Source organism: Manis pentadactyla, chromosome 5 (genome assembly GCF_030020395.1).
Source record: "Manis pentadactyla isolate mManPen7 chromosome 5, mManPen7.hap1, whole genome shotgun sequence".
In the NCBI taxonomy this organism is placed as follows: domain Eukaryota; kingdom Metazoa; phylum Chordata; class Mammalia; order Pholidota; family Manidae; genus Manis; species Manis pentadactyla.
Window position 1 is genome coordinate 154217920 of NC_080023.1, and position 22196 is coordinate 154240115.

Genomic DNA, 22196 nt, shown 5'->3' on the forward strand with positions numbered 1-22196 from the left:
GGAAGAGGAAGAGCCCCAGGTGAGCTTGTGTGCACGTGGCCTGACTGGCTGCCCAGGGCAGGGGTTTAGGCCTGGACCCCTAGTCTCCCTGGACCACCCTATTCAGGGAGGTTTTGGACGGCTGTGGTTCCACAGGACAGCACCCCCTTCAGTCAGAGACCTTGGGCCAAAGATTGGGTGGTGACCTCAAGGATCCCATCTCTTGACTTCCATACATATGGGGCCTCCACCCAGATCCACATGCCTCCCAAATTCAGAATTTTAAGTCCAGGGACAGCTAGATTTTGGTCTCATGTAGAAAGTGTGGAAAATTTAAAGAAATGTTTTAGTGTGTGTCTCATTTTGGGTGCTTAATCATAGCTAGCTGAGACTAAAATGGGGCTTGGGATGTATGAGCAGAAGCATGAGGGGCAGGCTGATGGAGGTGACTGCCTGTTCAGTGCTGTGCTGCCGTGATTGGATTCTGCAGTGTTCGATTCTGGGAAACTGCATGCTCAGCGGACAGCCAGCTTGGATGGTGCCCCCTACCTGCCACGTCCTGGAGGGAGGTCTCCAGGTGGAATGTGCTAGAGGTGGGGGACTCTAACAGCCCCCGCTACAAGCCTGAGGCCAGCTCTGAGCAGTCCACTGGAGTTTCGTTCCCAGGAAGCCCAGCCTGGCTTCTTACTCTGTGGTGCTGCGCAAGGCCTTTTCTGCATCTCAGTCTTCTCCGTAGAACAGGCAGTTGAGTAGTTTAGAGGAGACTGCTGGTGAAAGAGCAGTGTCCTGTCTGGCACACAGTAGGTGCACACTGTAACACATGGGAGCCTGTCCCCTGCCCTTCCCCTCCCCCTCAACCCAAGTGGACCTCTCACGTCTGCGGTGACCCATTCTGGCAGCCCTAGCCGTCACGGCCAGACCGGAACTTTCTCAAATGCCTGGCTCATGGCTCAAGGCCTGGCACCTTGCTTCTCTGCAGCTCTTGGCTCAGGGAACCACCCCATCTGCTGGGCTGCTCAGGCATTCTGGCCAGTGTGGGGATGCGGGCCCATGGTTCCAGGTGCCCCCTTCAGGGGACAGTTTTGTGTCTTCTGGGACTCAATAGATTGAGAATTGGCAGGACCCTTGGGGTCCCCCAGCCACCCTCCCCACATGCCTGATACCTGCTGTTGTCGAATTCTCCCAGCAGTTGGCAGCCCTGGGAGCCGGACGTCTTCACCTCTGCCGTAGGCCCGGAGGCTGGAGTGGGCACAGGGACGGGCTTGCTGAGATCCTCATGGTCATAGCTGCCTGGCCCTGCTTGAGCAGGGGAGAGGCCCTGGGGAAGGCTCTGTGACTGAGCCTCGATCTCCAAAACTGAGCATGGGGACACCCCTCCTATACGGGTACAGTGCGTGGCAGACATGTAGTGTGGTGGGTGTGTTGGAAGTGCTGGTGCCGTGGACCCCTGGCCCTGCTGCCATGAGCGCCCCACAGCCTCACGTGCCAGGTGCATCCCTGAGGACCCAACTGTGGCCTCTGCCTGTTTCCTCCCCAGCAGAATATCCGTGTGTGGGACTTGCAGGACCACGTATGCCTCCAGCCCTTCTGTGGAAAGCTGTTTGCCCCCGGGAAACTGCCCTGTCACCAGTGCCTACTTCCACCCAAACGACAACACCCTGGTCTGCAGCACCTTTTCAGTGAGTGCTGTGCAGCTGGGGCGTGGCTACACATAGAGGGTGGCCACTGTGGCCAGGGTCTGTGTCCCCCAGGACTCCCAAGGGATGGTCATGTCCTGTCCCTCCTGAGACTGTGCTTTATTTACGCCATGAGGATGAAGCTGAGAGTGTTTCTTTCCCATGAGGATCCCATCTCTTGGGATTTCCTGGAAGACTGTTTGTATTCCCCCAGCCTGCCACCCTCTCAGATGCTGCTCTTTTCCCGATCTGTGCATCCTCCGGACTCTCCTCCTGGAAGCCCGCCCTGATCCACACTCTGGGTCAGGAACCTCCCCCCTAAGCTCCCTTGGCCCCATGCCTTCCCCTCAGTATTGGCCCTCATAACTGTCCTGTCCGTCTCTTGGGACTTTCCTGCTAAATCATGACTTCCCTCCAGGAAGGCAGGGCCCACACCTGAGCAGTCCCTCTGGAGAGGACTTGGAGAGAAGTGATGTGAAGACCATCTGTGAGCTGTGACATAGCTGGTGCCCATGTGCCCTGTGTCCTGCCCCTGCCCCTGCCCCTGCCCCTGGAGGACAAGATATACGGGAGAAGCACAAGGGGCTGACTGTCCGGGTTGATTTGGGGCCTAACGACAATATGGGGATTTAGGAGAGTCCTGGACAATGGGCAGCCAGTGGATGGGAGGTTCTAGAAAGGCTGATGAGGTGTCATTTGTGGTTGGCAGGAAGGGGTAGCTCCACAGAGGCCTGTACTCCCTGTCGGCCAGCCACCCTGGCACATATGCCAGCCTTGTGCCCCTGACTGGCTCTCCCCAGATAGTGAGTTTCATGGGTTCCTCCACCTCTGCTGAGTGCCAGAGCGGCTGCAAGCATTTGTTGAATTAAGTAGACTTTTGAAGCTCATTTCAGGTCATCACACGTTATCAAATCCCTGCTCTTTGTCAGGAGCAGAAAATACATTAATTAGACACTGTTCCATCCCTCAAGGAATCTACAGAGTAGAAGGAGAACAGGGAATTACAGTACAAAATGCAATGTGTTGTCATGAAGATGAGTTAGGTGGCTTATGGAGCACAGAGGCATTGATCCTTAGACGGTCCCAGGATAGAGGGTAGTCAGGGAAGGCTTCCCAGTGGAGGGACATCAGATTGAGGCTTTAAGCTCCTCTGAAGTCATGAGGGACCTTGGGCTTGGACTTTGGGGGTTATGAGAACACTAGGGTTTGGGAGTCCTGATCTCAGGGAGTAGAGGTCACAGAGTAGGGGTGAGAGGCATGCTGGGGAGCTGAGGGGCCTGGCTGGCTCAGGCGCGTGCACAGTCTGGATGTCTTAATGTCTGAAAAGTCTCTCTCTGGGCCCAGTCACTGAGGGCAGAGCCCTCTGACTGCCCAGCTGTCTGCCCCTCTCCTCGCTTACAGATTGGAATCCTAACAGGGTTCTTGGAGACCAAGGGGCGTGGGAACGGACGGGAGAAGACCACACTTACAGCTCACCCCTGTGCGCCATCCTCTACAACACGAATGTGAAGCAGGTGAGTGGGCCACGCTCGTCTCTGCGGCAGGCGTTCCGGGTGGCACAGGCAGGACCCAGACCTCCCGATGTGTCTGAATCAGCATCCAAGGGGCAGTCGGTGTCCGTGGTGGGGTGGGGCGGACTCTCACGGCCGGCAGCTCGGTAGAGGCTTGGCCGGAGGTGAGGTGGGATCTCCGCCACTCGGCCACTGGATCGTCTGCCTCCTCTGACCTGCGGCCTGGCCACCGCCTCAGGTCGGTCTCGACAGGGGGCCTCTCTACATGAGTGGGAGACTGTGTGCTAGGTGCGGGCTGCTCTGCCAGGTTCCCAGGGGGGTTCTGATCCTGGGCACCACTTTCTAGGGGAGCTGTTCTTGGACTTTATCCACTGTGGGAAGAAAGAGAGGCCCAGGCTGTGGGTAGCACCCTGCTCCCGAGAAGAGATCTCTGCACTGGGCAGGGCAACTGGGCACATGGTGTGGGGACATGGTTTCTGAAGTGTGGGGACAGAGAGGGTTCTTGGGACTGCTGCCTTCTTCCCCTTGGATGCCTTTCCTGGCCTGGGGTCTGGGCAGGGCAGGCTGCATCTGCTGCAGCTTCGGCCGCCCGAGGCCAGAGCTCCCGTCTCTGCACTCCCCTCTCGTCTGGGCTCCTGGCACCACCATCCTGCACACTTTAGGTCTCTTGCACGCCTTTAGCTGGTTTTAGAGCCCCCTATGTCTCAGGCTTTTTCAGATGTTTTCAGGAGGAGGGATGGTCAGAAAGAGAACTCACCTACCACTACTGTAGCAAGGGCTGTAATGGCAGCAAAATGTTGTGTTGTATGAGGTGACCATCCTTTACTCTTAACATGTCCCTACTTAGGGGAAAGTTAGCCTATTTCCTGTAGGTTTCCTTGCCTTTCACCCCACCACCCCATGATTAATGCTTCAGTAAATGTCTTTTCTGAATTAGGGATGATTTTGTCTGCATAGATTCTGATACATGCTATTTCCAAGTTAAAGGGGATTTCTCCTATCTGGTTCCTTCCAAAAGAGCTGTGCCTGTTGGTACTGCCCTGTGCACAGAGCAGAGGAAGGCCAATTTACAAGAGTGTCTTATCTGGCATCAGGGGAGCCCTGAATGCCTGTCTTCTCAATGTATGGAGGCGTGTTGAGCTTGTCCCAGCCGTGACAGGTGGAAGCCACCTGTGGGAGTGGGGACACTCTCCTCTCCAGGAGCCCCTGTTGTGTGCTTCCCCACAGGTGGTAAGCGGCTGCCTGAATGGCATGGTCAATGTGTGGGAGACTGCGACAGGCAGGAGTATGATGGAGTTTTCTGTGACTCGTGACCAGCATGTGGAGCTGACCGCGATGTCCTTGGTTGAGTCAGAGCGGGACCTGCTCACGCGTTTGCGTGATGGCACCGTAAAGATGTTGAACTACAACACTGGTGAATGCCTACTCACCTTCCCCAACCCAGACCAGCTGGAGGTCAGTGTGATTCAGGGGGCCTGTTAAGAAGCAAAGCACAGCTCCCATGACCCTGGGATACACTATTTTTTATGCTGCCCTTGACAGCTGTGCACATGCCCTGCCAGGCTTCATAGCTCCCTGAGCCTTTGTGTTCTTGTGAATAAAGTAAAGGTAGGTAACAGTGCCTGTCCCTAATAAGTGTTCTACCAATGTTAACTACCCTGCTTTTCTAGTTTGTTAGCATTTCCTACCCCATGTATGAGAACTTTGGGTTGCATTTCTAATAGTGGGGTCAGGTGATTGAGAACCACCCTGCTTACCCCTATTGGGAATTGCCTGACAGGGTTATAGGGACAGTCTGTGCGTGTGGCATAAACCAAAGCCAGTCCACAGAGCAGTCCCACTTTGGGACTTGAGCATTCCTAACCCTATGACAGTCCTTTAACCAACTCAGATGGAGCACTTGGCCAAGAAGCTAGGGATCTGAGTCCTGGTCCAGATCCTATCACTCAGTTGTTTGACCTTAACCAAGTCACTTGTCTGTTTCCCACTTATTGCCCTACAAAACAGACATGGATATCTATGTTTTCTACCTCCTCCAAGTTCATCTAATGAGTTAATGGGATGTGAAGGCACTCTAGGGAATTCTCACCCTCCTGGGGAGTTTTGACTTCTTGCTTAGTACAGTTAGGAAGGCATTCGGGGCCCAGAACCATTTTCTCTGAGGTGCCTCAGACTTTGACTTTCTTTCATTTGGAACAGATTAGTGGGATTATCCATATGAACAAAGTATTCCACGTGACTGGGTGGAGTAGGAGAGTCACGTACTTCATGTGAGTAGCGAGGGCGCATGCGGGAAGCAAGGGCGACTGACTGTTCTCTCTCTCATTTAGACAGCTTCCTCCGTTCCAGCTTTGCTTGCGGTTGGAACACTAGGCAGGAAGTAAGTGGTGGGCAGCGTCCAGTGCTTCATCTGCCCATCCATCCATTCATCCTCGCCCCTTAAGGTCAATATATTCTAGACTTTGTGCAAGGTGCTGCAGATGGGTATAAACAAGAAGAGTGGAGTCTCCAACCTCCTGGAGCCTCTAAGGGGAGGCAGACACTAACCAAATAACTGCATTCGTAATGATAAAGACTGTTGAGTGCTGTGGAAAACAAGTACAGGTTTCTGAATTAGTCTCAGGAGTGATCGGAAAAGGCTCATCTGAAGAGGTCAGGGGTGAGGTGGGACCTGAAGAGTGGGCAGGAGGAGTGTCAGTGAGGCCGTGAGCACCTGGGGTAAGAGGAGCATTCCAGGCAGAGGGAACAGCCTGGGCCTGGCCCCTTCTAGGGCCATGGCTTTCCCTGCTCTAACCCTCAATCCTTACTCGGGTCTCTGAATGAGGCAAATCTGTCGGGTTTGTTTGTGTTAGCCTCCCAGGACAGGGCCTTGTACCAAGCACTTAGTAGGTGAGGTCACAGGAACAGAGCTCCAGTCCTTCTCTGACACCCGAGGGTGTCTTCTGAGTCAGCTCCTGGGATCCCAATGGCCTTGAGTTTCCCCCAGTGGACCGTGAAGGCTGAGCTCTCGCCCTCCTGCCTCTGGCCATGCGTGCAGGATCCACAAGACCGGGCTGGTGCTCCTATACCACCACTGGCCGACCTTCCACAGGGAGGACGTCCTGCGCATGGGCATGTACCAGAGCTAGTGTCTCGGGACCTCCTCGTGCAGTGGGGACATCCTCTTCTGGAACATCAACACGTTCAAGCCCATCTTCGGTTTCAATGCCTCTGTGAGCGCCTTGCCCCAGGCAGCCAAGGAGGTCTGGTCAGCAGGGACACACTCTCCTTTCGCCTCTCTCAGCTGTGGGTGAATCTCATAGGCCTAGGCAGTAAGGAGCACCCCAGGAAGTAGAGAGGACGGTGGCCACTTGTTCTGGAGGAGGGTGGGAGCTAGGTAGGTAGGTGGTGGTTTCTATAATCATCCTCATTTGGCAGATGAGCAAACCAAGGCACAGAGAGGTTAAGCATCTTGCCTAAGGTCACACAGCTAGGAAGCGATAAATCCAAACCCGGGCAATCTGACTCTGGTGGAGCCAGCCCTGTTCCCTCTAGTAGATTACTCTTTCCTTGAAGCTGGCCCCCAACTTACCCATCACCATTACACATTACCTCTCCAGGCTCACTGGGCTCATGGTAGGGACTTAGGAAACCCATACAGTCTCTGAATTAACCATATCTTTGCAGATTAAAACTGGAAGGGGACTCTGAGGTCACTTCATCTAGTAGTTTCCCAAACATTTTGGGGAGAGATGCTTGCAGGCTATTTCAGGAGCTGTTCCAAGAGCAGCACAGTTTTTAAAAATTGCTTTTATACTTTGGAGCTTTCCTTAAGATGAAAAACAACCTCAAAAATATGTGGAAACCACTGTCCATTTTACAGGTGGGGAAGCTGAGTCCCTGAGGGGAGCAGGCTCCTGCCTAGCTGTACTTAGGGCATCAGTGACTGGCCAGGGGTCAACGTAATAAGCTCCTTTTCCAAGGCTTGATGGCTTTAAGGGCACTTTGTTTCAGGGCACTAAGGCCTGGTACCCGGAGGGTCCTCTGGTATTGGCATTGGGCATGAATTTTCCCTCTGGGACATTGCAGTGCTCCAGGGGCCTCTGTCTTCCTGGCACAGGTGCAAGAAGTAGACGAATGTCTGGTTGAGAGTTCCAGGCCCAGCAAGCCCTGTGTGGGGCACAAGAGATGGGCATACAAAACCCCCATGCAGCCCCAGGGCCCCAGTGCCTAGACTGTGGCAAACGTCAACCTGAGGCGGAACCTGAGGTCAGCACCCCCAGTGATGTGATGCCCTAGAGACAAGGAGCCAGACGACCCCAGAGACAAAGAGCCAGATGGGCCTGTGCCCCTGCAGGTGGGAGCAAGAGCCGAGCCAGGTGGCCACCTTCACTGTCCAGCTACCTGAGTCCACCTGTTGTGTGTTTCTTTTCCTATTCAGACACTTTCCAGAGCACATTTAGGTCTATCAGCTCACCTGTCTTGAGCACTGAGGCCTGGGCCGGGCACCTCCTGATTAGCCCACCTTGTCTAGCCTGCTTAAACCTGGGCAGGGTCCCTTCCAGAGCATGGCCAATATCAGACCCCAGTTTCTGGAAGCTTGGGGGCAGGGCCTGGAGAGAAGACAACCCAGAGAACTACAGCTAGAGGTTAGATCCTTTTTCAGCATGTTCCAGCTCATGGCAGAGGTGAGCCACCAGGCCTGCCTACCTCCTCCAAAAAGCATCACCAGCCTGGAGACCAGGTGCCCAGGGCCTGAGGCCCAGATGCAAGCAAAGCACTTCCTGCCCATCTGAGCCCTTGTCTGTGCCCCAGGACTAACCCTTCCAGGCTTGACTGATGGTCCCATTGGGGGAAGAGTAGAGAGAAAGAACAGGGGAGCTATCCTTCCCCTACTCACAGGGTGGTTTTACCCTAAGCAGGGAATACAGGAATCTCTTGTGTGAGGCTTGGGGAGCCTTCCAGATGGTCTCAGGAATTGAAGTCTGATTCCCATTCCTGGGAGCTGAGGCCTGAAAGAGAAGCCCCACCTTCCCCAAACACATAATTCTTGTCATGCAGATGGCAGTCTAGCCCGTGGTCCACATGACCTACGAGGACGCAGTTCTGCTGTCGGGTGCATGCGCTATCCATTACTGTAAGACACTCATACCATCTTTGAAATATCAGGGTTGCAGCCTGCATTCAAACCTTCTAGAGCAATGGGTGTGCATCCCTTTATTCTCACCTTTTGCAAGGCAAGGGTGTCTCCTCTAGAACAAAGAAGGGGGCTTCCCCAAAGGCAAACTCAAACCTCTGCCCTGAGAGCAGAAGCTGCTGGTAACTTAACGTGGAGACTACTCAGCATCAGTGTGTCACGCCCAAGCACCGTTAGCCCCGCTGTGCCTTCACAGGGTGGTGCTCTGTCTACCGAGTGGGGCTGGGGCGGCCGCCCTTTCAGCATCTGCCTCTGGTCTCTGATCCTCTGTAGGGTGGGAGAAGCCCTCATGATGACCTGGGAGGCCCGTTTTGCTTTCCAGAAACCTCTCAGCACTGGCAGCCCCACGATGTTGTGAAATCCCCATGGCAGGCAGACAGTTATCCAAGAGAATGAAAGGAGCAAAGGGGAATTGCAGAAGATGTTGCTGCAATCCCACCCATCGGTGGAGAAGGTTGGCTATGCCCAGGCAGGGTGTGGGTTGTGAGCTGGGGGCAAGCTGTTGGAAAGCGGCTGGGACACGCTGTGCCGGGGGTCCTGGAAGGTCCAGCCCGGTTCTCCCTAGGGCATGGAAAGGCATGGTGGAGATGATGGAACCACTCAGGATTCCAGCTTCAGGGCTGCTGTGCCTGGGGAAACTCCCAGGTGTGGGGGGCCTGCCTAGGGAGATGAGCAGTGTCCCCTCCTGTTTGGTGGGCTGGACCTGGGAGGCAGGACTATTTCCAGAATCCACTGTTAAAAATGGCCTTCTGTGCCCTGCTGGTGTGTTTGGTATGACACCTGTGCGGGGATCGGTCACGTGTGCTCTCCCTTCCTCCTGTATCTTTCTGCTTCTGACCATGGACTCCCCTTACTGTGCTGTCACTGCTGGATGAGGTGACTCCTAAGGTCCCTTGCAGCTTTAATCTGCAAAGATATAGTCATTCAGAGATTATGTGGATTTCCTAAATCCCTACCATGAGTCCAGTGAAAATACAAATTATAGTTGTGTTAGGGTGTGGAAGGACTGTCCCCTTAGTCCCCTGCAGGGACCAGGGACTGGAGGACGTGGGGGTGGTACCCCGCAGAGCAGGGTTGGTTTGCCTCTGTCCTTTAACTTTTCAGACCACTGATGTAAAATTGTAGCTATGTCCTGCCATTTGCTTTTTTAAAAAATTTAACTGCATATCATGATGTTTTCATATCAGTAATTTAGACTTGGCTTAATATTTGTTATCTTATTTTTTCAAATAATTGCATAATACCCAGTAGTTTAGATGTATTATAATCTACTAAGTCAGTTTGCTATTGATAGACATACAGGTTCATTCCAGTTCTTAACTTTCGTGATGGCAATACATTGAACATCCTTGTACGTAACTTTCTGTGCACTTATGTGAGTATGTAAAAAGGATGGACTCCTGGAAAGAGAATTGCTCATGAGACCACATCTCTTTCAGTCTGAGAATTGGACCAAGGAAGATGAATCAGAGCCCCACCTTTGACTGCGACGAGTCCTGTCAGGGCACAGATAGTTATTATTTTTTTTTATTGAATAGTTAATATACAATAGTATATTGGTCTCAAGTATACAACAGTGATTTGACAGTTATCTGCATTATTAGATGCTCACCCCAACTAGTGCGGTTACTATCACCATAGAACGATGTTACAGAATCGTTGACTGTTCTCTAGGCTGTACTACCATGCCTGTGACTAGTTTATATATGATTGAGATTTTGAGGGTACACACAGTTATGTGGTGAGCATTTGCCCCTTGCCAGGCACTGGAGAGGCAGAGGTGAAGGAGACGAAAGCCTGTGCCCTCCTGGAGCTGACATTCTAGTCAGGGTGAGACAGATAATGAACCAGCCAGTAAAATAAATGGGAGGTCATAGGGTGAGTGAGTCCAATGGAGAACAAGAAAAGTAGGAAGAGGTAGGGAGAATGGCATGGGAGGGGGAGAGGGTACTGCTGTTTAAATAGGGTGGTCAGGGTGGGCTTTACAGAGGAAGTGGCATTTGCACCGAGCGTGAAGCCTGCAGCTATCTGGAGGGACAGTGACCCAGGCAGAGGGACCTACAGGCACAGAGGCTCTCACAGGGAGCTTATTTGGGGTGTTCAAGAAATAGCCCTTCTCTCCTTCTCCCTCTAAAAAGTGATATGTGTCCTTCATTCAAACTAAACAATTCAAGCCTCATAGGAATGTGTGAAGTAAAAGAATGACTACCTCCCTCCTATATCTCCAGAGGCAATTGCTGTTAAGACGTGTTCTCCTAGGCTTTTTTCTGGGCATGTGCAAGCACAGACATGTATGAATGTATATATGTACCTGTCGATATTTTTTTCACTAAGTAATATCATATTATATATATTATTCGGCCACTTGCTCTTTTTCATCCAACACCTGATGGCATTTTTTTTTTGCTGTGGTGTTTATGGAACCACAGCTTTCCTTTCACTAGTTGCATAGTGTTCTGGTGTTTACTATGCGTAGTCTATTAAATAAATAATATTATTTCGGAACCTAAAAATGAATTATTTTATTTTATCTAGCCAGACTGCTGTTGCTGATGGGCGATTAGGTTCCTAGGTTTTCACTTTGTAAGCAATATTGCCATGAGCATCCTTGTACATAAATTCTGGATCTCTTGTCTGTTTCCCAGGTATAAAACTGTAGGATTAGAAATGCATTCTTGGGAAGTTTTTGATGTGTTGTGTCATATTTCAGTCTAATAATAATTAAACAACAGATAATATTTATTGAGCTCTTCAGTTACATTATTTGTTATATATTCTATAATACATATATTATTAATTATATCATTAAATCTGTTAAAAGTTTACATGAATTATTATTATTATTTTTTTTTTTTTTGAAAGGTAACATCAGTTTTATTATGGAAGCAGTTGCTTTGTTATAAATTCCATGTAAAACACTTGAATTCTAGGTCTTTCTCTTTAACACGATTTAGTTTCTTGTGATTTGGTCAGCATACACATTTATCATTTCATTTGATATACAAGCCAATGTGGAAATGAAGGAACAAAATAAGCAACTAGTTCAGAGAGCTACATTGAGTGCAGTATTGTGGCAAAGTCTGACCCAAAATTTTAATTTGTAATTTTAGCATGTATCTCATGCAGTTTGGGGAGCATCAAACTAAATCTACAATCGCCAGAAGCGTTGTTACAGTTAAATGCACATTAACTAAAATAAGTACATTGTTAGTGTTCATGATCAATGCAGTTATGACCTTATTACACTTTTGGCGTTCTTTAAGAAAGCACATTAGGCTTTAATATAGAAATGTTTAGGTTACACTTAACTTGTGCTCAGGTGGTAATAAAACATCTGTTCTTTCTGATCTCATACATTCTCACCTCAGGTATGGCCCATCTCCTGTACACTTGGAGCGACCTTTGGCTACATGGCTGGCCTTATTATTTCGCCACTCTGGATATACTGGAATAAAAAGCAACTTACAAAGAAGAACAATTAACTGAAGCAAAGGGAGAAGATATTTCTTTGTGCAGATTCCATAAAGACTGTGCAGAAATGCATGCGGTCTAAGCCAGGCAGTTCCATTCACAGCACTGTTTTTTATGTAGTTACAACATGATGTGATTGTAGCTTTTTAAACTATGAAACCCCTGAGAGATTGTACCTTCTAGTTGAAATAAAGTATTTATAATAGATTGTGGCTTCAGATGCTGTCTGCTGCTCTTGTACCTTTAAGAAACATTCTTAGTGAACTTGACAGAATTCTGAGGACAGGGTTGTGGGAATTTTATCTTTCAAATTTTAAACTGCTTCATTCTCAGAGGTCTGGGTGTAGCTGTGGCATTTCATATGCTTTCTGAGAGAAACGGACAGTTCCTTGACCACGGAAGATGTTTCACGTAATCAAACAACAGTTCATACATCTTGATCCTATTCTTTTTTTTACTGTGTGTTTCTTTGGAGTTAAAATAGCCTCATCAAAAACAGTCTTCAATCGCTTCTGGGTTAAAGCTGAACATTCCACATAGCAGCATGCTCCTATCTCTTTTGCTAGTTTCTGTCCTTGTTCCACACATACAGGTTTTTCTTTCATACCATTCAGTCTTGCTAAAGTTTTGGGGTCATCTCGGAGATCAATCTGAGTTCCTATTAATAAAAAGAGTACATCTGGTGCGTATTCCTTCAGTTCTGGTACCCACTCCTCTTTCACATTTTGAAATGAGGCTGGATTTACCACAGAGAAGCATGTAAGGAAGACATCGGTCATTGGATAAGATAAAAGCCTCAGACGATCATAGTCTTCCTGTCCGGCCCTGTCGTAGAGTCCCAGGAGGTACTGCTTGCCCCCCACGGTGACGCTGACTGCGTAGTGGTCGAAGACGGTGGGCACGTACTCCTCCGGAAAGGCGTCGTTGGCATAGCTCATGAGTAGGCACGTCTTGCCCACCGCCCCGTCGCCGACCACCACGCACTTGAGCATCAGCGCGCCGGGTCCGTGAGCCATGCTGCGGCCCGCCGGCCTCCGGGCATGGTCCTCCCGGAGCCCCCGCTCCGGACCCGGGCTCAACCCCAGCCCTCCTGGGGGGTCCGCCGCCGCCGCTCCGCGCAGCACGGCCGTCCCCCTGGCCCCATGCAGCGGCTTCCCCGGCCCGAGAGGAGGGGGTGGCGGGCCCGGGGCGCTGCCTGCGCCTTGGTCCCTGCCTGGATCCCCGTCCGGTCCCCGGTCGCCTTGCCCGCCTGCTGCTCCCGCCTCTCCGTGCCCGCGCCCTCTCCCCGGCCCGGCCTCCCCAGGAGGACCCGCTGGATCATAAGACTGTCTGGTCCCGGGGAAACAGCAACTTTGGGGAGGGAAACGGAGGGGACGGGCCAGGCGGCTCTCTCCGCCCCGCGTCGGCCCACGCCCCCCACCCGGCTGAGCCCGGGAGGAGGGCTGGCTGAGGCGCCACCCCCGGTGCCCGCGGCCGGCCGCGCGCCCCTGCACTCCGGCCCCTGCGCCCCGCGCCGGTGCCCGACAGCAGCCGCCTCGCGTCCCTCCCTGCGCACCCTAGCTTGACTCCCTGCCCGGGCAGGGGCGGCGAGGAGGAGTCCTACATGAATTATTTTCATTTTATCCCTAAAACAGTCCTGATAGGTATATACTATTATTATTCCCATTTTATGGATAAGAAAACCAAGGCTCCACAAAGTGGAGTGATCTGCCCAGAATTCTCACTGCCAGAAAAACGGCTGAGCCAGGACCTGTTTTCAGAGCTGTTTGTTTTTAAAGTCTGAGTCCTTATCTCTTTGTCACTGTCACTGTTGGGAATACCTTGGGCTTTTTATCTGACCAGATGTGTGTCATATGGATTTGTAACATGAATCTTGATTGAATTTTTGACCGGCAAGTTATATGCAAAGGACTGAATATCTGTTGGTGAGATTTCAGGCACTATGGTAGGGGTTGTGGGGTGTGTGTGTGTGTGTGTGTGTGTGAGTCACTGTCTAAGGCTGGCCCACTCTGGCTTCTCAGTGTTCTGCCTCCCACCCTACTACTCCTCAAGCAGCAAAGTCCTTTTCCTCTGGGGAGCTGGACAGTGGACAGAGGGAAACTTCTCGGGATGGTGCCCTGGAGAGCGTCCCCAGCTCTTGGGTCACCCTTGACCTCAGGCTTTCCTTAGTGGATGAGGGGGTGAGGGTGGGCTGGGGAAAGGACACTTCAGGGGGTCTTACCTGTCAGGCCTCTCCTCCCACCATTTCTGTCTGGCCATGTCAGAAGAGCACGGGTAAGACAGAAAGGACGCTGGAAAGGAGGCACGGCCACGGATTCAGGCAAAGCTGTGTCCCTTACAGTGTGCAGGTGAAGCCCCAGTCCTCGGCTGCCTCCCTAGGGGTGAAGGACAAATCAGTGGGGGTGGCAAATTGCTCTGAAAGCTATGAAGTCAAGCTCATGTGTAGGCTCAGCTTCTGAACGGGCCTCCAGGGAGACCGTTAGTCCCCTGTGGCTGAGAACCGTCTGGAACCACTGGGCTGAGTGAGGCTGGGCTGCCCAACTTTGCTCAGGAGTTCTTTCCAAAATGGGCAGGGGGATATGTTTGAGGTGTTGGGGGCTGGGTGCAGAGGGCAGAAGGAATAGCGTTGGTTAGCTGCCTCCTGGCCGTGTGGGTCCTGCTCCGTCCTGTGCAGGGCCCAGCATCCTGTCGGTGCCCCTCTTCACTGTGCCCACTCCTGACCCTGGCTACACAGCCCCGACCATGTGGTCCCATGGCCCCTGGCCTTCTCCAAGCCTGCCACAGTCCCTACCGCTCATGCACCTTCATCCTGCTCTAGCTGTCCCAGGCTGGATCGGGAAGGGTTGTGAAGAAAGCCTTGGCTTCCCCCAGTTCAGAAATGGCACATGCCATCTGGAGATCTTCCTGGCACATGCATCACTTAGGGGAATCCCGTACATCTGTGAGGAATCACATTTTAGGAGAAATGATCTGGATATTGCTGATGACAAAAATTTTCAAATTTCCTTAAAAAATGACAACTACTATAAAGAAGTAAATGTGTATCTCTGAGATTTATTGTTATTTTCCTATATGCTGTTCACACAGGTATGGTTTTGATTTCAACCCAAACTGTTAGCATTTGAGACCATAGTCCAGCTGCTTGCTTTTTTCTGGTTTTAACCTAGTAATGTACCATGGACTTTTCCTCTCAGCACAAGTGAATCAGCTTCATTCTTTTTAATAGCTTCATACAGAAGGCCAGTCTATGTGTTTTGGAGCCCATTTGGGAGGCAACCTTTATGAAAAATAACACAAAATTATGAATAAGAAATGAGATGCAAACATGAAAACTTATTTAGAATGAGAAAAAAATGACAACGAATTTCAAAACCTACAAAGCTGACAGTTGTAACAATCACTGCGTGTTGCTATTCTTCCCAGGACCTTGGAAGGGCCTTGAACTTGACCTCGGCCTTGAACTTCATAGGTAAACCTGCCTATGTATTTCTGCAGTGTATTCCTTTGGGTTCACGGTAATTTATTTAATGAATGCCCAATTGATAGACATTTAAGTCGTTCCTAGTTTTTGGCTATTTCAATCAGTGGTGCAGTTGGGACCCTTATAGGTTTGTCTGTGCAGTAATGCAGGGTTTCTATTGTTGGGTCACCAAGTATGCACAGTGTACATTCTGGTTACCAAGCTGATTTGCTCTCCATGAAGACCGTGGGGATCTACACACTCTCCAACAGTGTGTGCGTCTGCCTCTGTCCTCACACTAAGCAGGTAATAACCATTAGCCTTTTCTTAATTTCTGCCTGTTTGGTAGGTGGAAAACAGCATTGTTCTTTTACAGTTCTCTAGTTATTGGTGATACTGAGATTTTTGTATATTTGTTAGTCATTTCTGTTTTTTCAGTGCATTAAATTTGTAGGATATGTCTGTGTGTTACTATTCCTCTCTGGAACTTGGAAGGGCCTTGAACTTGACCTTGGCCTTGAACTTCACAGGTAAATCTGCCTATGTATTTACATATGCTTTGTCCCTTTTTTAAAATTAATTTCTTGGAGCTCTTTATATGATTTGGATATGAATCCTTTGCCTGTTGTATGTTACAGATATTGTCATCTCATCTGCCTTTGTGTTATGACCTAAGATTTCATTTTTATCTAGCTATCTTTGCTTTTTTGTGTGTGTGACAATAGAGAAAGGCATGGTGTATCCCTAGATCTCAGGAAAGCTTATGTTTTTTTATAACTGTTTCTAATATTATATATATTTAGTCAGCTTTTTGTCCCATCTAAGTAATTTTGTGTATGTTGTGATGTATGAATCTAATTTTTAAAATAAACTGGTGGCCAGTTGTTCAGATACCATATCTTGAACTGTTTATCTTTTCCCCACCGGCTTAAGATTCTATCATTTTTATATATTATAGTCTTCTATATTCTATTTCTGGATCTTCTCTATTTTTCCATTGGTTTGATCTTGCATGTATATTTCATAATTTAAAAATATATGCTTAAAGTCTACATAGACAATGAGATTAGAAAAAAGCTGGAGGGAAATGCATTTAAATCTTAATGGTGCTGGTTTCTGGGTATTTCTGGGATTCTGTGGTTTCAATTTCTTCCCATCAGTTTGTGCTGTCCACATTTAGTGCTATGCACAAGTATGTTTGCATAAAGCAGGAAAATGTTTGCCCTTTGTCGTTGTTTAGGGGCGCCTGGTTTTGTGACCCTGGCACCTGGATCAGTGGAGAGTGGGTTGAGTGTTTTGTTTTATCCTCTCTGACAATAAAGATGACTGAGATTTTGTGGGTGGTGGTGACATATTTTGGGGACACATATGCTACCACACCTGACTTAGCAGGAGTGAAGAAACCTCCGATTTCCCATCTGGCATGATTCTCTCTATTTCCACCCGTCTGTGCTCTCTGCCTCATGCAGGGTGGCAGCCAGCAGAGGAGCTGAATCTTCTCATGTCCACTGTGCAGGGTCACTTTCCACCGTGGTCCCCACATGGGCCAGAGAAGTGGCAAGTAAAGTGAAAGTGAGCAAAGGGGAGAATTAGCAAAGGGCATAATCAAAACAAGACCTGAGGAACTTGGCTAAAATGCTTTCTTGGTGAATGGCTGGAAATATGACATTTCACTGTAGATTATGTGAAAGGGAATGAGTCTGTTCTTCAAACCACTTTAAATTGAATTACAAGTCTTAGAAAATCCTGTTTGTTTTAGGATAAATCAAACTTGTATGTCTTCATTCAATAACCACTCATGGTCACATACTATGTGTCGGGCACCGTTGGAATTGCTGGGGTAAAGTAGTGAACAAAAATGATACACATTCCTGCCCTTAAGGAGCTCATAGTGCAGAAAATGTTCGTCATCACTAGCTGGGTCAGAAGGGTAGTAGACCATCACCATTCTCATCGGGCGTCTAGGAAATTTGGGGACCAGATGGGAGTGGTGACTTGCCTGGGCCCCCAGCACCATGCACCGTGTCCAGGGTGAGCCCGGCTCACAGCACCCCTGAGTGGGCGCACCTCTTGCACAGATAATCTTCCTGCAGACCAGGCCTTGTCTGCCACACATGGCTGCCCTGCTGAGTAGCTGCATGGATGGCTACATCTATGCCTGGTCCATACACCAGAACGGGGGCCTACTGGGGAAGTTCCCTGTGGACTTTGAAGACAACAGGAATGTAGTCGTGGGCGCCATGGCCACTGATGAAAATGACTGGATCCTTGTCACAGGGGACTGTAAAGGACACATCAAGGTGAGGAAGGATGGGCACTGAGGCTGAGGGCTGGTGTCAGCCAAGCTCTGACACCTCTTTGCCACATGTGGCACTGGCCTAGGCCCTAGGCCCTCTGGGAGTGGTTTCATTTGTAAAACAGTGGACAGTAGGGTGGATTACCTCTGAAGTCCTTTCCTGCTCTGGTGTGCCTAGTGAAATGCATGAGGTCTTGGTTCAAAAGGCCCCTCCAAAGAAGCCATTCCCAGTGGGTCCCACACTCTATGGTTCTCTTCCTACAGGTCCCTCACCCCCGAGCTGTGCATCTCATCTGCGATCAGCTGTCTCAGGAACTGGTTTTGTGCTTTGTGGTGAGACGTGAGGCAAGACGGTCTTGTCCTTCAGCCAGTCAAAACCTCTTTGCATGCTAGCTCAGATCTGGCCTGAAAGATCCCTTGGGCCCCTTATGGCCCTGAGTGTCTGGGTATTTCAGAGATGTAAGTAAGAACTGCCCCTCAGGCGAAGAGAAATGGTCTGGGAGGAGCCCACAGAATGAGCTGGTGTTGGGGGTCCACTAACTCACCCTTTGTGCCTAGATCTGGGACATCAAGGATTACTGCACATTCACTGACAAGTGGCCATTCCAATCCAGTAGAACAAACAAGTTCTGGTACTTAATTCCTAAACAGGGCCAGATCAGCCTCCCATACTACATCCCCTTGAAGGAGAAGGAGGTAGGCAGGTTACTGAGTGGCTGCCCAGAAAAGTGCCTTTGATCTCCACTAAGGAGCTGGGATCATAGTTCTTTAACTGAGATTCTATCTTTTCTGTTTCCTGTTCAAGGTTGTGGAAGAGTTTCTGTTAACCTAAAGTCACCATTAAACAGTAAAACACAAGTGTGTACACACCAAATATACCCACATACATACACATGCACATGTGTACACACACATACGCACACATTCCATGGGCGTTGATCTTTGCAAGGAGAGCCCTGGAGTCATGAATTCTTTTTAAAAATAATGAAAATATTTATGTATTTTCTCAGGTAGGTAATACCATTTATATAGTTTAAAAATCACTTGATATTTCCCTGATGACTAATGAAGTTGAGCACTGTTTCATTAGTTATTGGAAAAATACAAATTAAAGTGGTATCACAATATGATACCACTACACACACCCCAGTATGGCTAAAACTAAAAAGACAGACAACACCAAATGTTGACAAGGATATAAATCAACTGTAATTTACACTGCTTGTAGGAATGCAACTTGGAATAGTCATTTTGGGGAACTGTTTGGCAGTAGCTATTAAAGCTGAATATGCCTACTCTGTGACCTAACAATTCCACTTCTAATACACAAGAGAAATATGTGGGTGGATAGAATTACTATGTGCAATAACTCTACATTTGGAAAATCCCAAATGCCTAATTAATGTAGCCTGAAAAAATAAATTGTGATATATGCACTATATAGAATAATATCTGGCATTGGCAATGAATGATCTGCAACTACTCAACACAAAATGAGCAATTCTTTAAACAATTTAAGTGAAAGAAATAAGACGCAAGAGAATATATATGTTTTATACTTCCATTCATATAAAGTACAAAAACACAGAAACCTATCAGAAGTGATCATCTTTGTTGGGGGAGTGGAGTGGCTAGAAGGAGTCACATGGGGAACTTCTGGGGCACTGACCGTGCTCTGTTCATTATCTGTCATGTTCAGTTTGTAAAAATGTATTCAATGGTACATTTATGGTATATATATTTTTCCTATATGTATATTATAAATCAATGGAAGTTTATAAAATCAGGCAATGTAACAAGTCTTAGTCCTCCTCCTGTCTCCTGCCAAAAACGGTTCTCCTTGTTCCCTGAAGTAACCACTTTCATTGACTCTTGGTTATTTTTCTAGGGTTTGTTTTTGCAAACACAAATGTGTAAAGTTAGGGTTATTATTTAACATTATAGTAGCATGTTATTTTTTACATGACGGTAGCACGTCTTACCTACTAGTACTCACCTTGCTTTTCTTACTCCATAAAGTGTCTTAATCTTTGCATAACAGTACATTAATTTTTATAGCTGTGTAGTAAGCCATAGAATATGTTATTGATCTAATTCCCTTTTAATGGACATTGAGCTTCTTTTCTATGTTTTGTTTTTAACTAGAAGGGAATAGTGACTATGTCATTTTACATGTGTGAAAAAATATCTGTTGGACAAATTCCTGGAAGTGAGATTGCTAGGTCAAAGGCTTATATACATTTGCCATTTTCACAGTCATCTTGAAGTCTTAGGTGCCCTTTGAATTTCTATAGAAATATATTCTGTCCAGGCTAGTTTTAGTAAGAAGAGAACTTCACTGCACTCAGATCTGTTGGGAACTGATTACCCATGGGTTCAGTATATGAAGAATCTCTAATATTAATACAATCATTATAAGGACAACAATAAAAGTGTCAATTATTGACTGTTTACTATGTTTCAGGGATTGTGATTAGTGTTATTATGTATCCTCTCATTGAATCTCTAGAGTGACTCTGTGAGGGAGATGCTATTTTTCAGATAAGGGAGATGAAACTGAAGAGTTGGGAGGTCCTGTCTGAGCTCACATGGCTGCCAGTGCTAGACTGAGGAGTAAACCCATGTCTGTGTGACTTCAGAATTTGTGCTTCTCACTAGCTGCTCTTAGTTTTTATAATGATATATTTTAAACGAATTGGGATCACACTGTATGAACTGGAAGTTCATATATTATCAAATATTCTTGAAAATCAGACTTTGTAATAATTAATGTTCACTTTATAGAGGTACAGTCATTTATTTAACTTGTTTTTAATTTTTCATTATCAAAATAATGATAGAAAATGGACAAATTCTTAAGAAGATATCAACTACCAAAATGGGCTCAAGAAGGAATAGAAAATCTAAAGAAATGCAAAATCTGAACATTCCAAGTGAAGAGATTGAGTTAGCAATAAAGCTTCCCATAAGGGAAAGCTCAGGTACAGATGCCTTCACTGGTGAATTCTGTGAACAATTTCAAGAAAGATTAATGTCAGTTCTTCAAAAGTTCTTGCAAAAGGATTTTCTATGAGACTGGCATAACCTTGTTACCAAAACCAGACAAAGACACCACAAGAAAATAAAACTGCAGACCACTATCTCTGGTGAATATACGTGCAAATATCCTAAGCAAAATACTAGCAAATTGAATCCAGCAACATATGAAAGGATTACACAGTAAGAATATCTCAGGAATACAAGGCTGGTTTAACGTCCTAAATCAATTGATATAGATATTAATTGAATGAAGAAAAAAGACACATGATCATCTCACTAAATGTAGAAACAGCATTCGATAAATATTTTTTCTAATAAAAAAAAAAACCTCTCAACAAGGAATGGAGGGGAAAATCTGATAAAGGCCACTTACAAAAAATTCACAGCTAACGTCATATTTAAGGGAGAAAGATTAAATTCTTTCCTCCTAAGATCAGGAACAAGACAAGGATGTCTGCTCTTGCCACTTCTGAGGGCATCCAGATTACAAGAGCATGAAAAAGAATGAAATATTTAGGAATGAATTTATGAAAGTAGTGTAAAATTTGTACTCTGAAAACTACAAAATGTTATTTGAAGAAATCAAAGAAAACCTGAACAAGTGGAAACATGGTCCATATTCATGGATTAGAAGACTTAACCTTGTCAATATAGCAGTATTTCCCAAATTGATTCAATGCAATTTATATGAAAATCCCAGCTGCCTTATTTTGCAGAAATTGACAAGCTGATCCTGAAGTTCATATGAAAATGCAAAGGACCTAAAAATAAAAACAATCTTGAAAAAGAAAGAATTGGAGGACTCACACTTCCCAATTTCAAAATTTACTACAATGCTACAGTAAAGGTAGCGTGGTACTAGCATTAGGATAGACAATGGAATAGAATTAAGAATAGGAAAATAAACTTTCATATTTCTGGTCAATTGACTTTCAGCAAGCATACCAAGACAATCAAATGGGGGAAAGAATAGTCTTTTTAAACAAACGGAGCTGGGAAACCTGGATATACCCACCAATAGCATGAACACAAAAACTTCATGAAACCATGCCTCACAACATTCACAAAAATTAACTTTGAATGGTCATAGACCTAAATGTAAGAGCAAAAATTAGAAAACTCTTATGAAAAAAATATAGAGATTTTCATGACCTTGGGTCAGGCAATGTTTCTTAGACATGACACCAAAAAACAATGCAACAAAAGAAAAAATAAATTGAACTTCATTTCAATTAAAAACTCTTAGCCTCCAAAGGGCACCACTAAGAAAGAGAAAAGATAACATACAGAATGGAAGAAACTATTTGCAAATGACATATAAGACACTAGAATCCAGAATTTATGAAGAACTCTTACAACTCAACAGTTAAAAAAAGACAAATAACCCAATTAAAAATGAGCAAAGCCTCCAAATAGACACTTCTTCAAAGAAGGTATACAAATTGCCAACAAGGATATCAAAGGATGCTGACCATCATTAGTCATCAAAGAAATGTATGTCAAAACCATAATGAGATCCCACTTCACCCTCATTAGGATGGTTACAGATACGTGTTGGCTAAGATAGGGGCAAATTGGAAATCTCATA

General features: G+C 47.2%; 1 protein-coding gene and 1 pseudogene across 1 annotated transcript; one reads left to right on the forward strand and one right to left on the reverse strand.

The window, feature by feature from the left end:
• The first annotated feature begins 1341 nt into the window (after positions 1–1341).
• Positions 1342–22196, forward strand: part of LOC130683997 (WD repeat-containing protein on Y chromosome-like) — a 30107-nt pseudogene continuing 9252 nt past the window's right edge.
• Positions 11630–13145, reverse strand: LOC130683888 (rho-related GTP-binding protein RhoQ-like). Its single transcript, XM_057502906.1, has one exon. It carries the CDS (start codon positions 12827–12829, stop codon positions 12221–12223), a length of 609 nt encoding a protein of 202 aa, XP_057358889.1. The 5' UTR covers positions 12830–13145; the 3' UTR covers positions 11630–12220.

What these genes read in the sequence shown, in the direction of transcription:
- LOC130683888 (XM_057502906.1), bottom strand. Translation starts at nt 12,829, where the DNA reads ATGGCTCACGGACCCGGCGCGCTGATGCTCAAGTGCGTGGTGGTCGGC.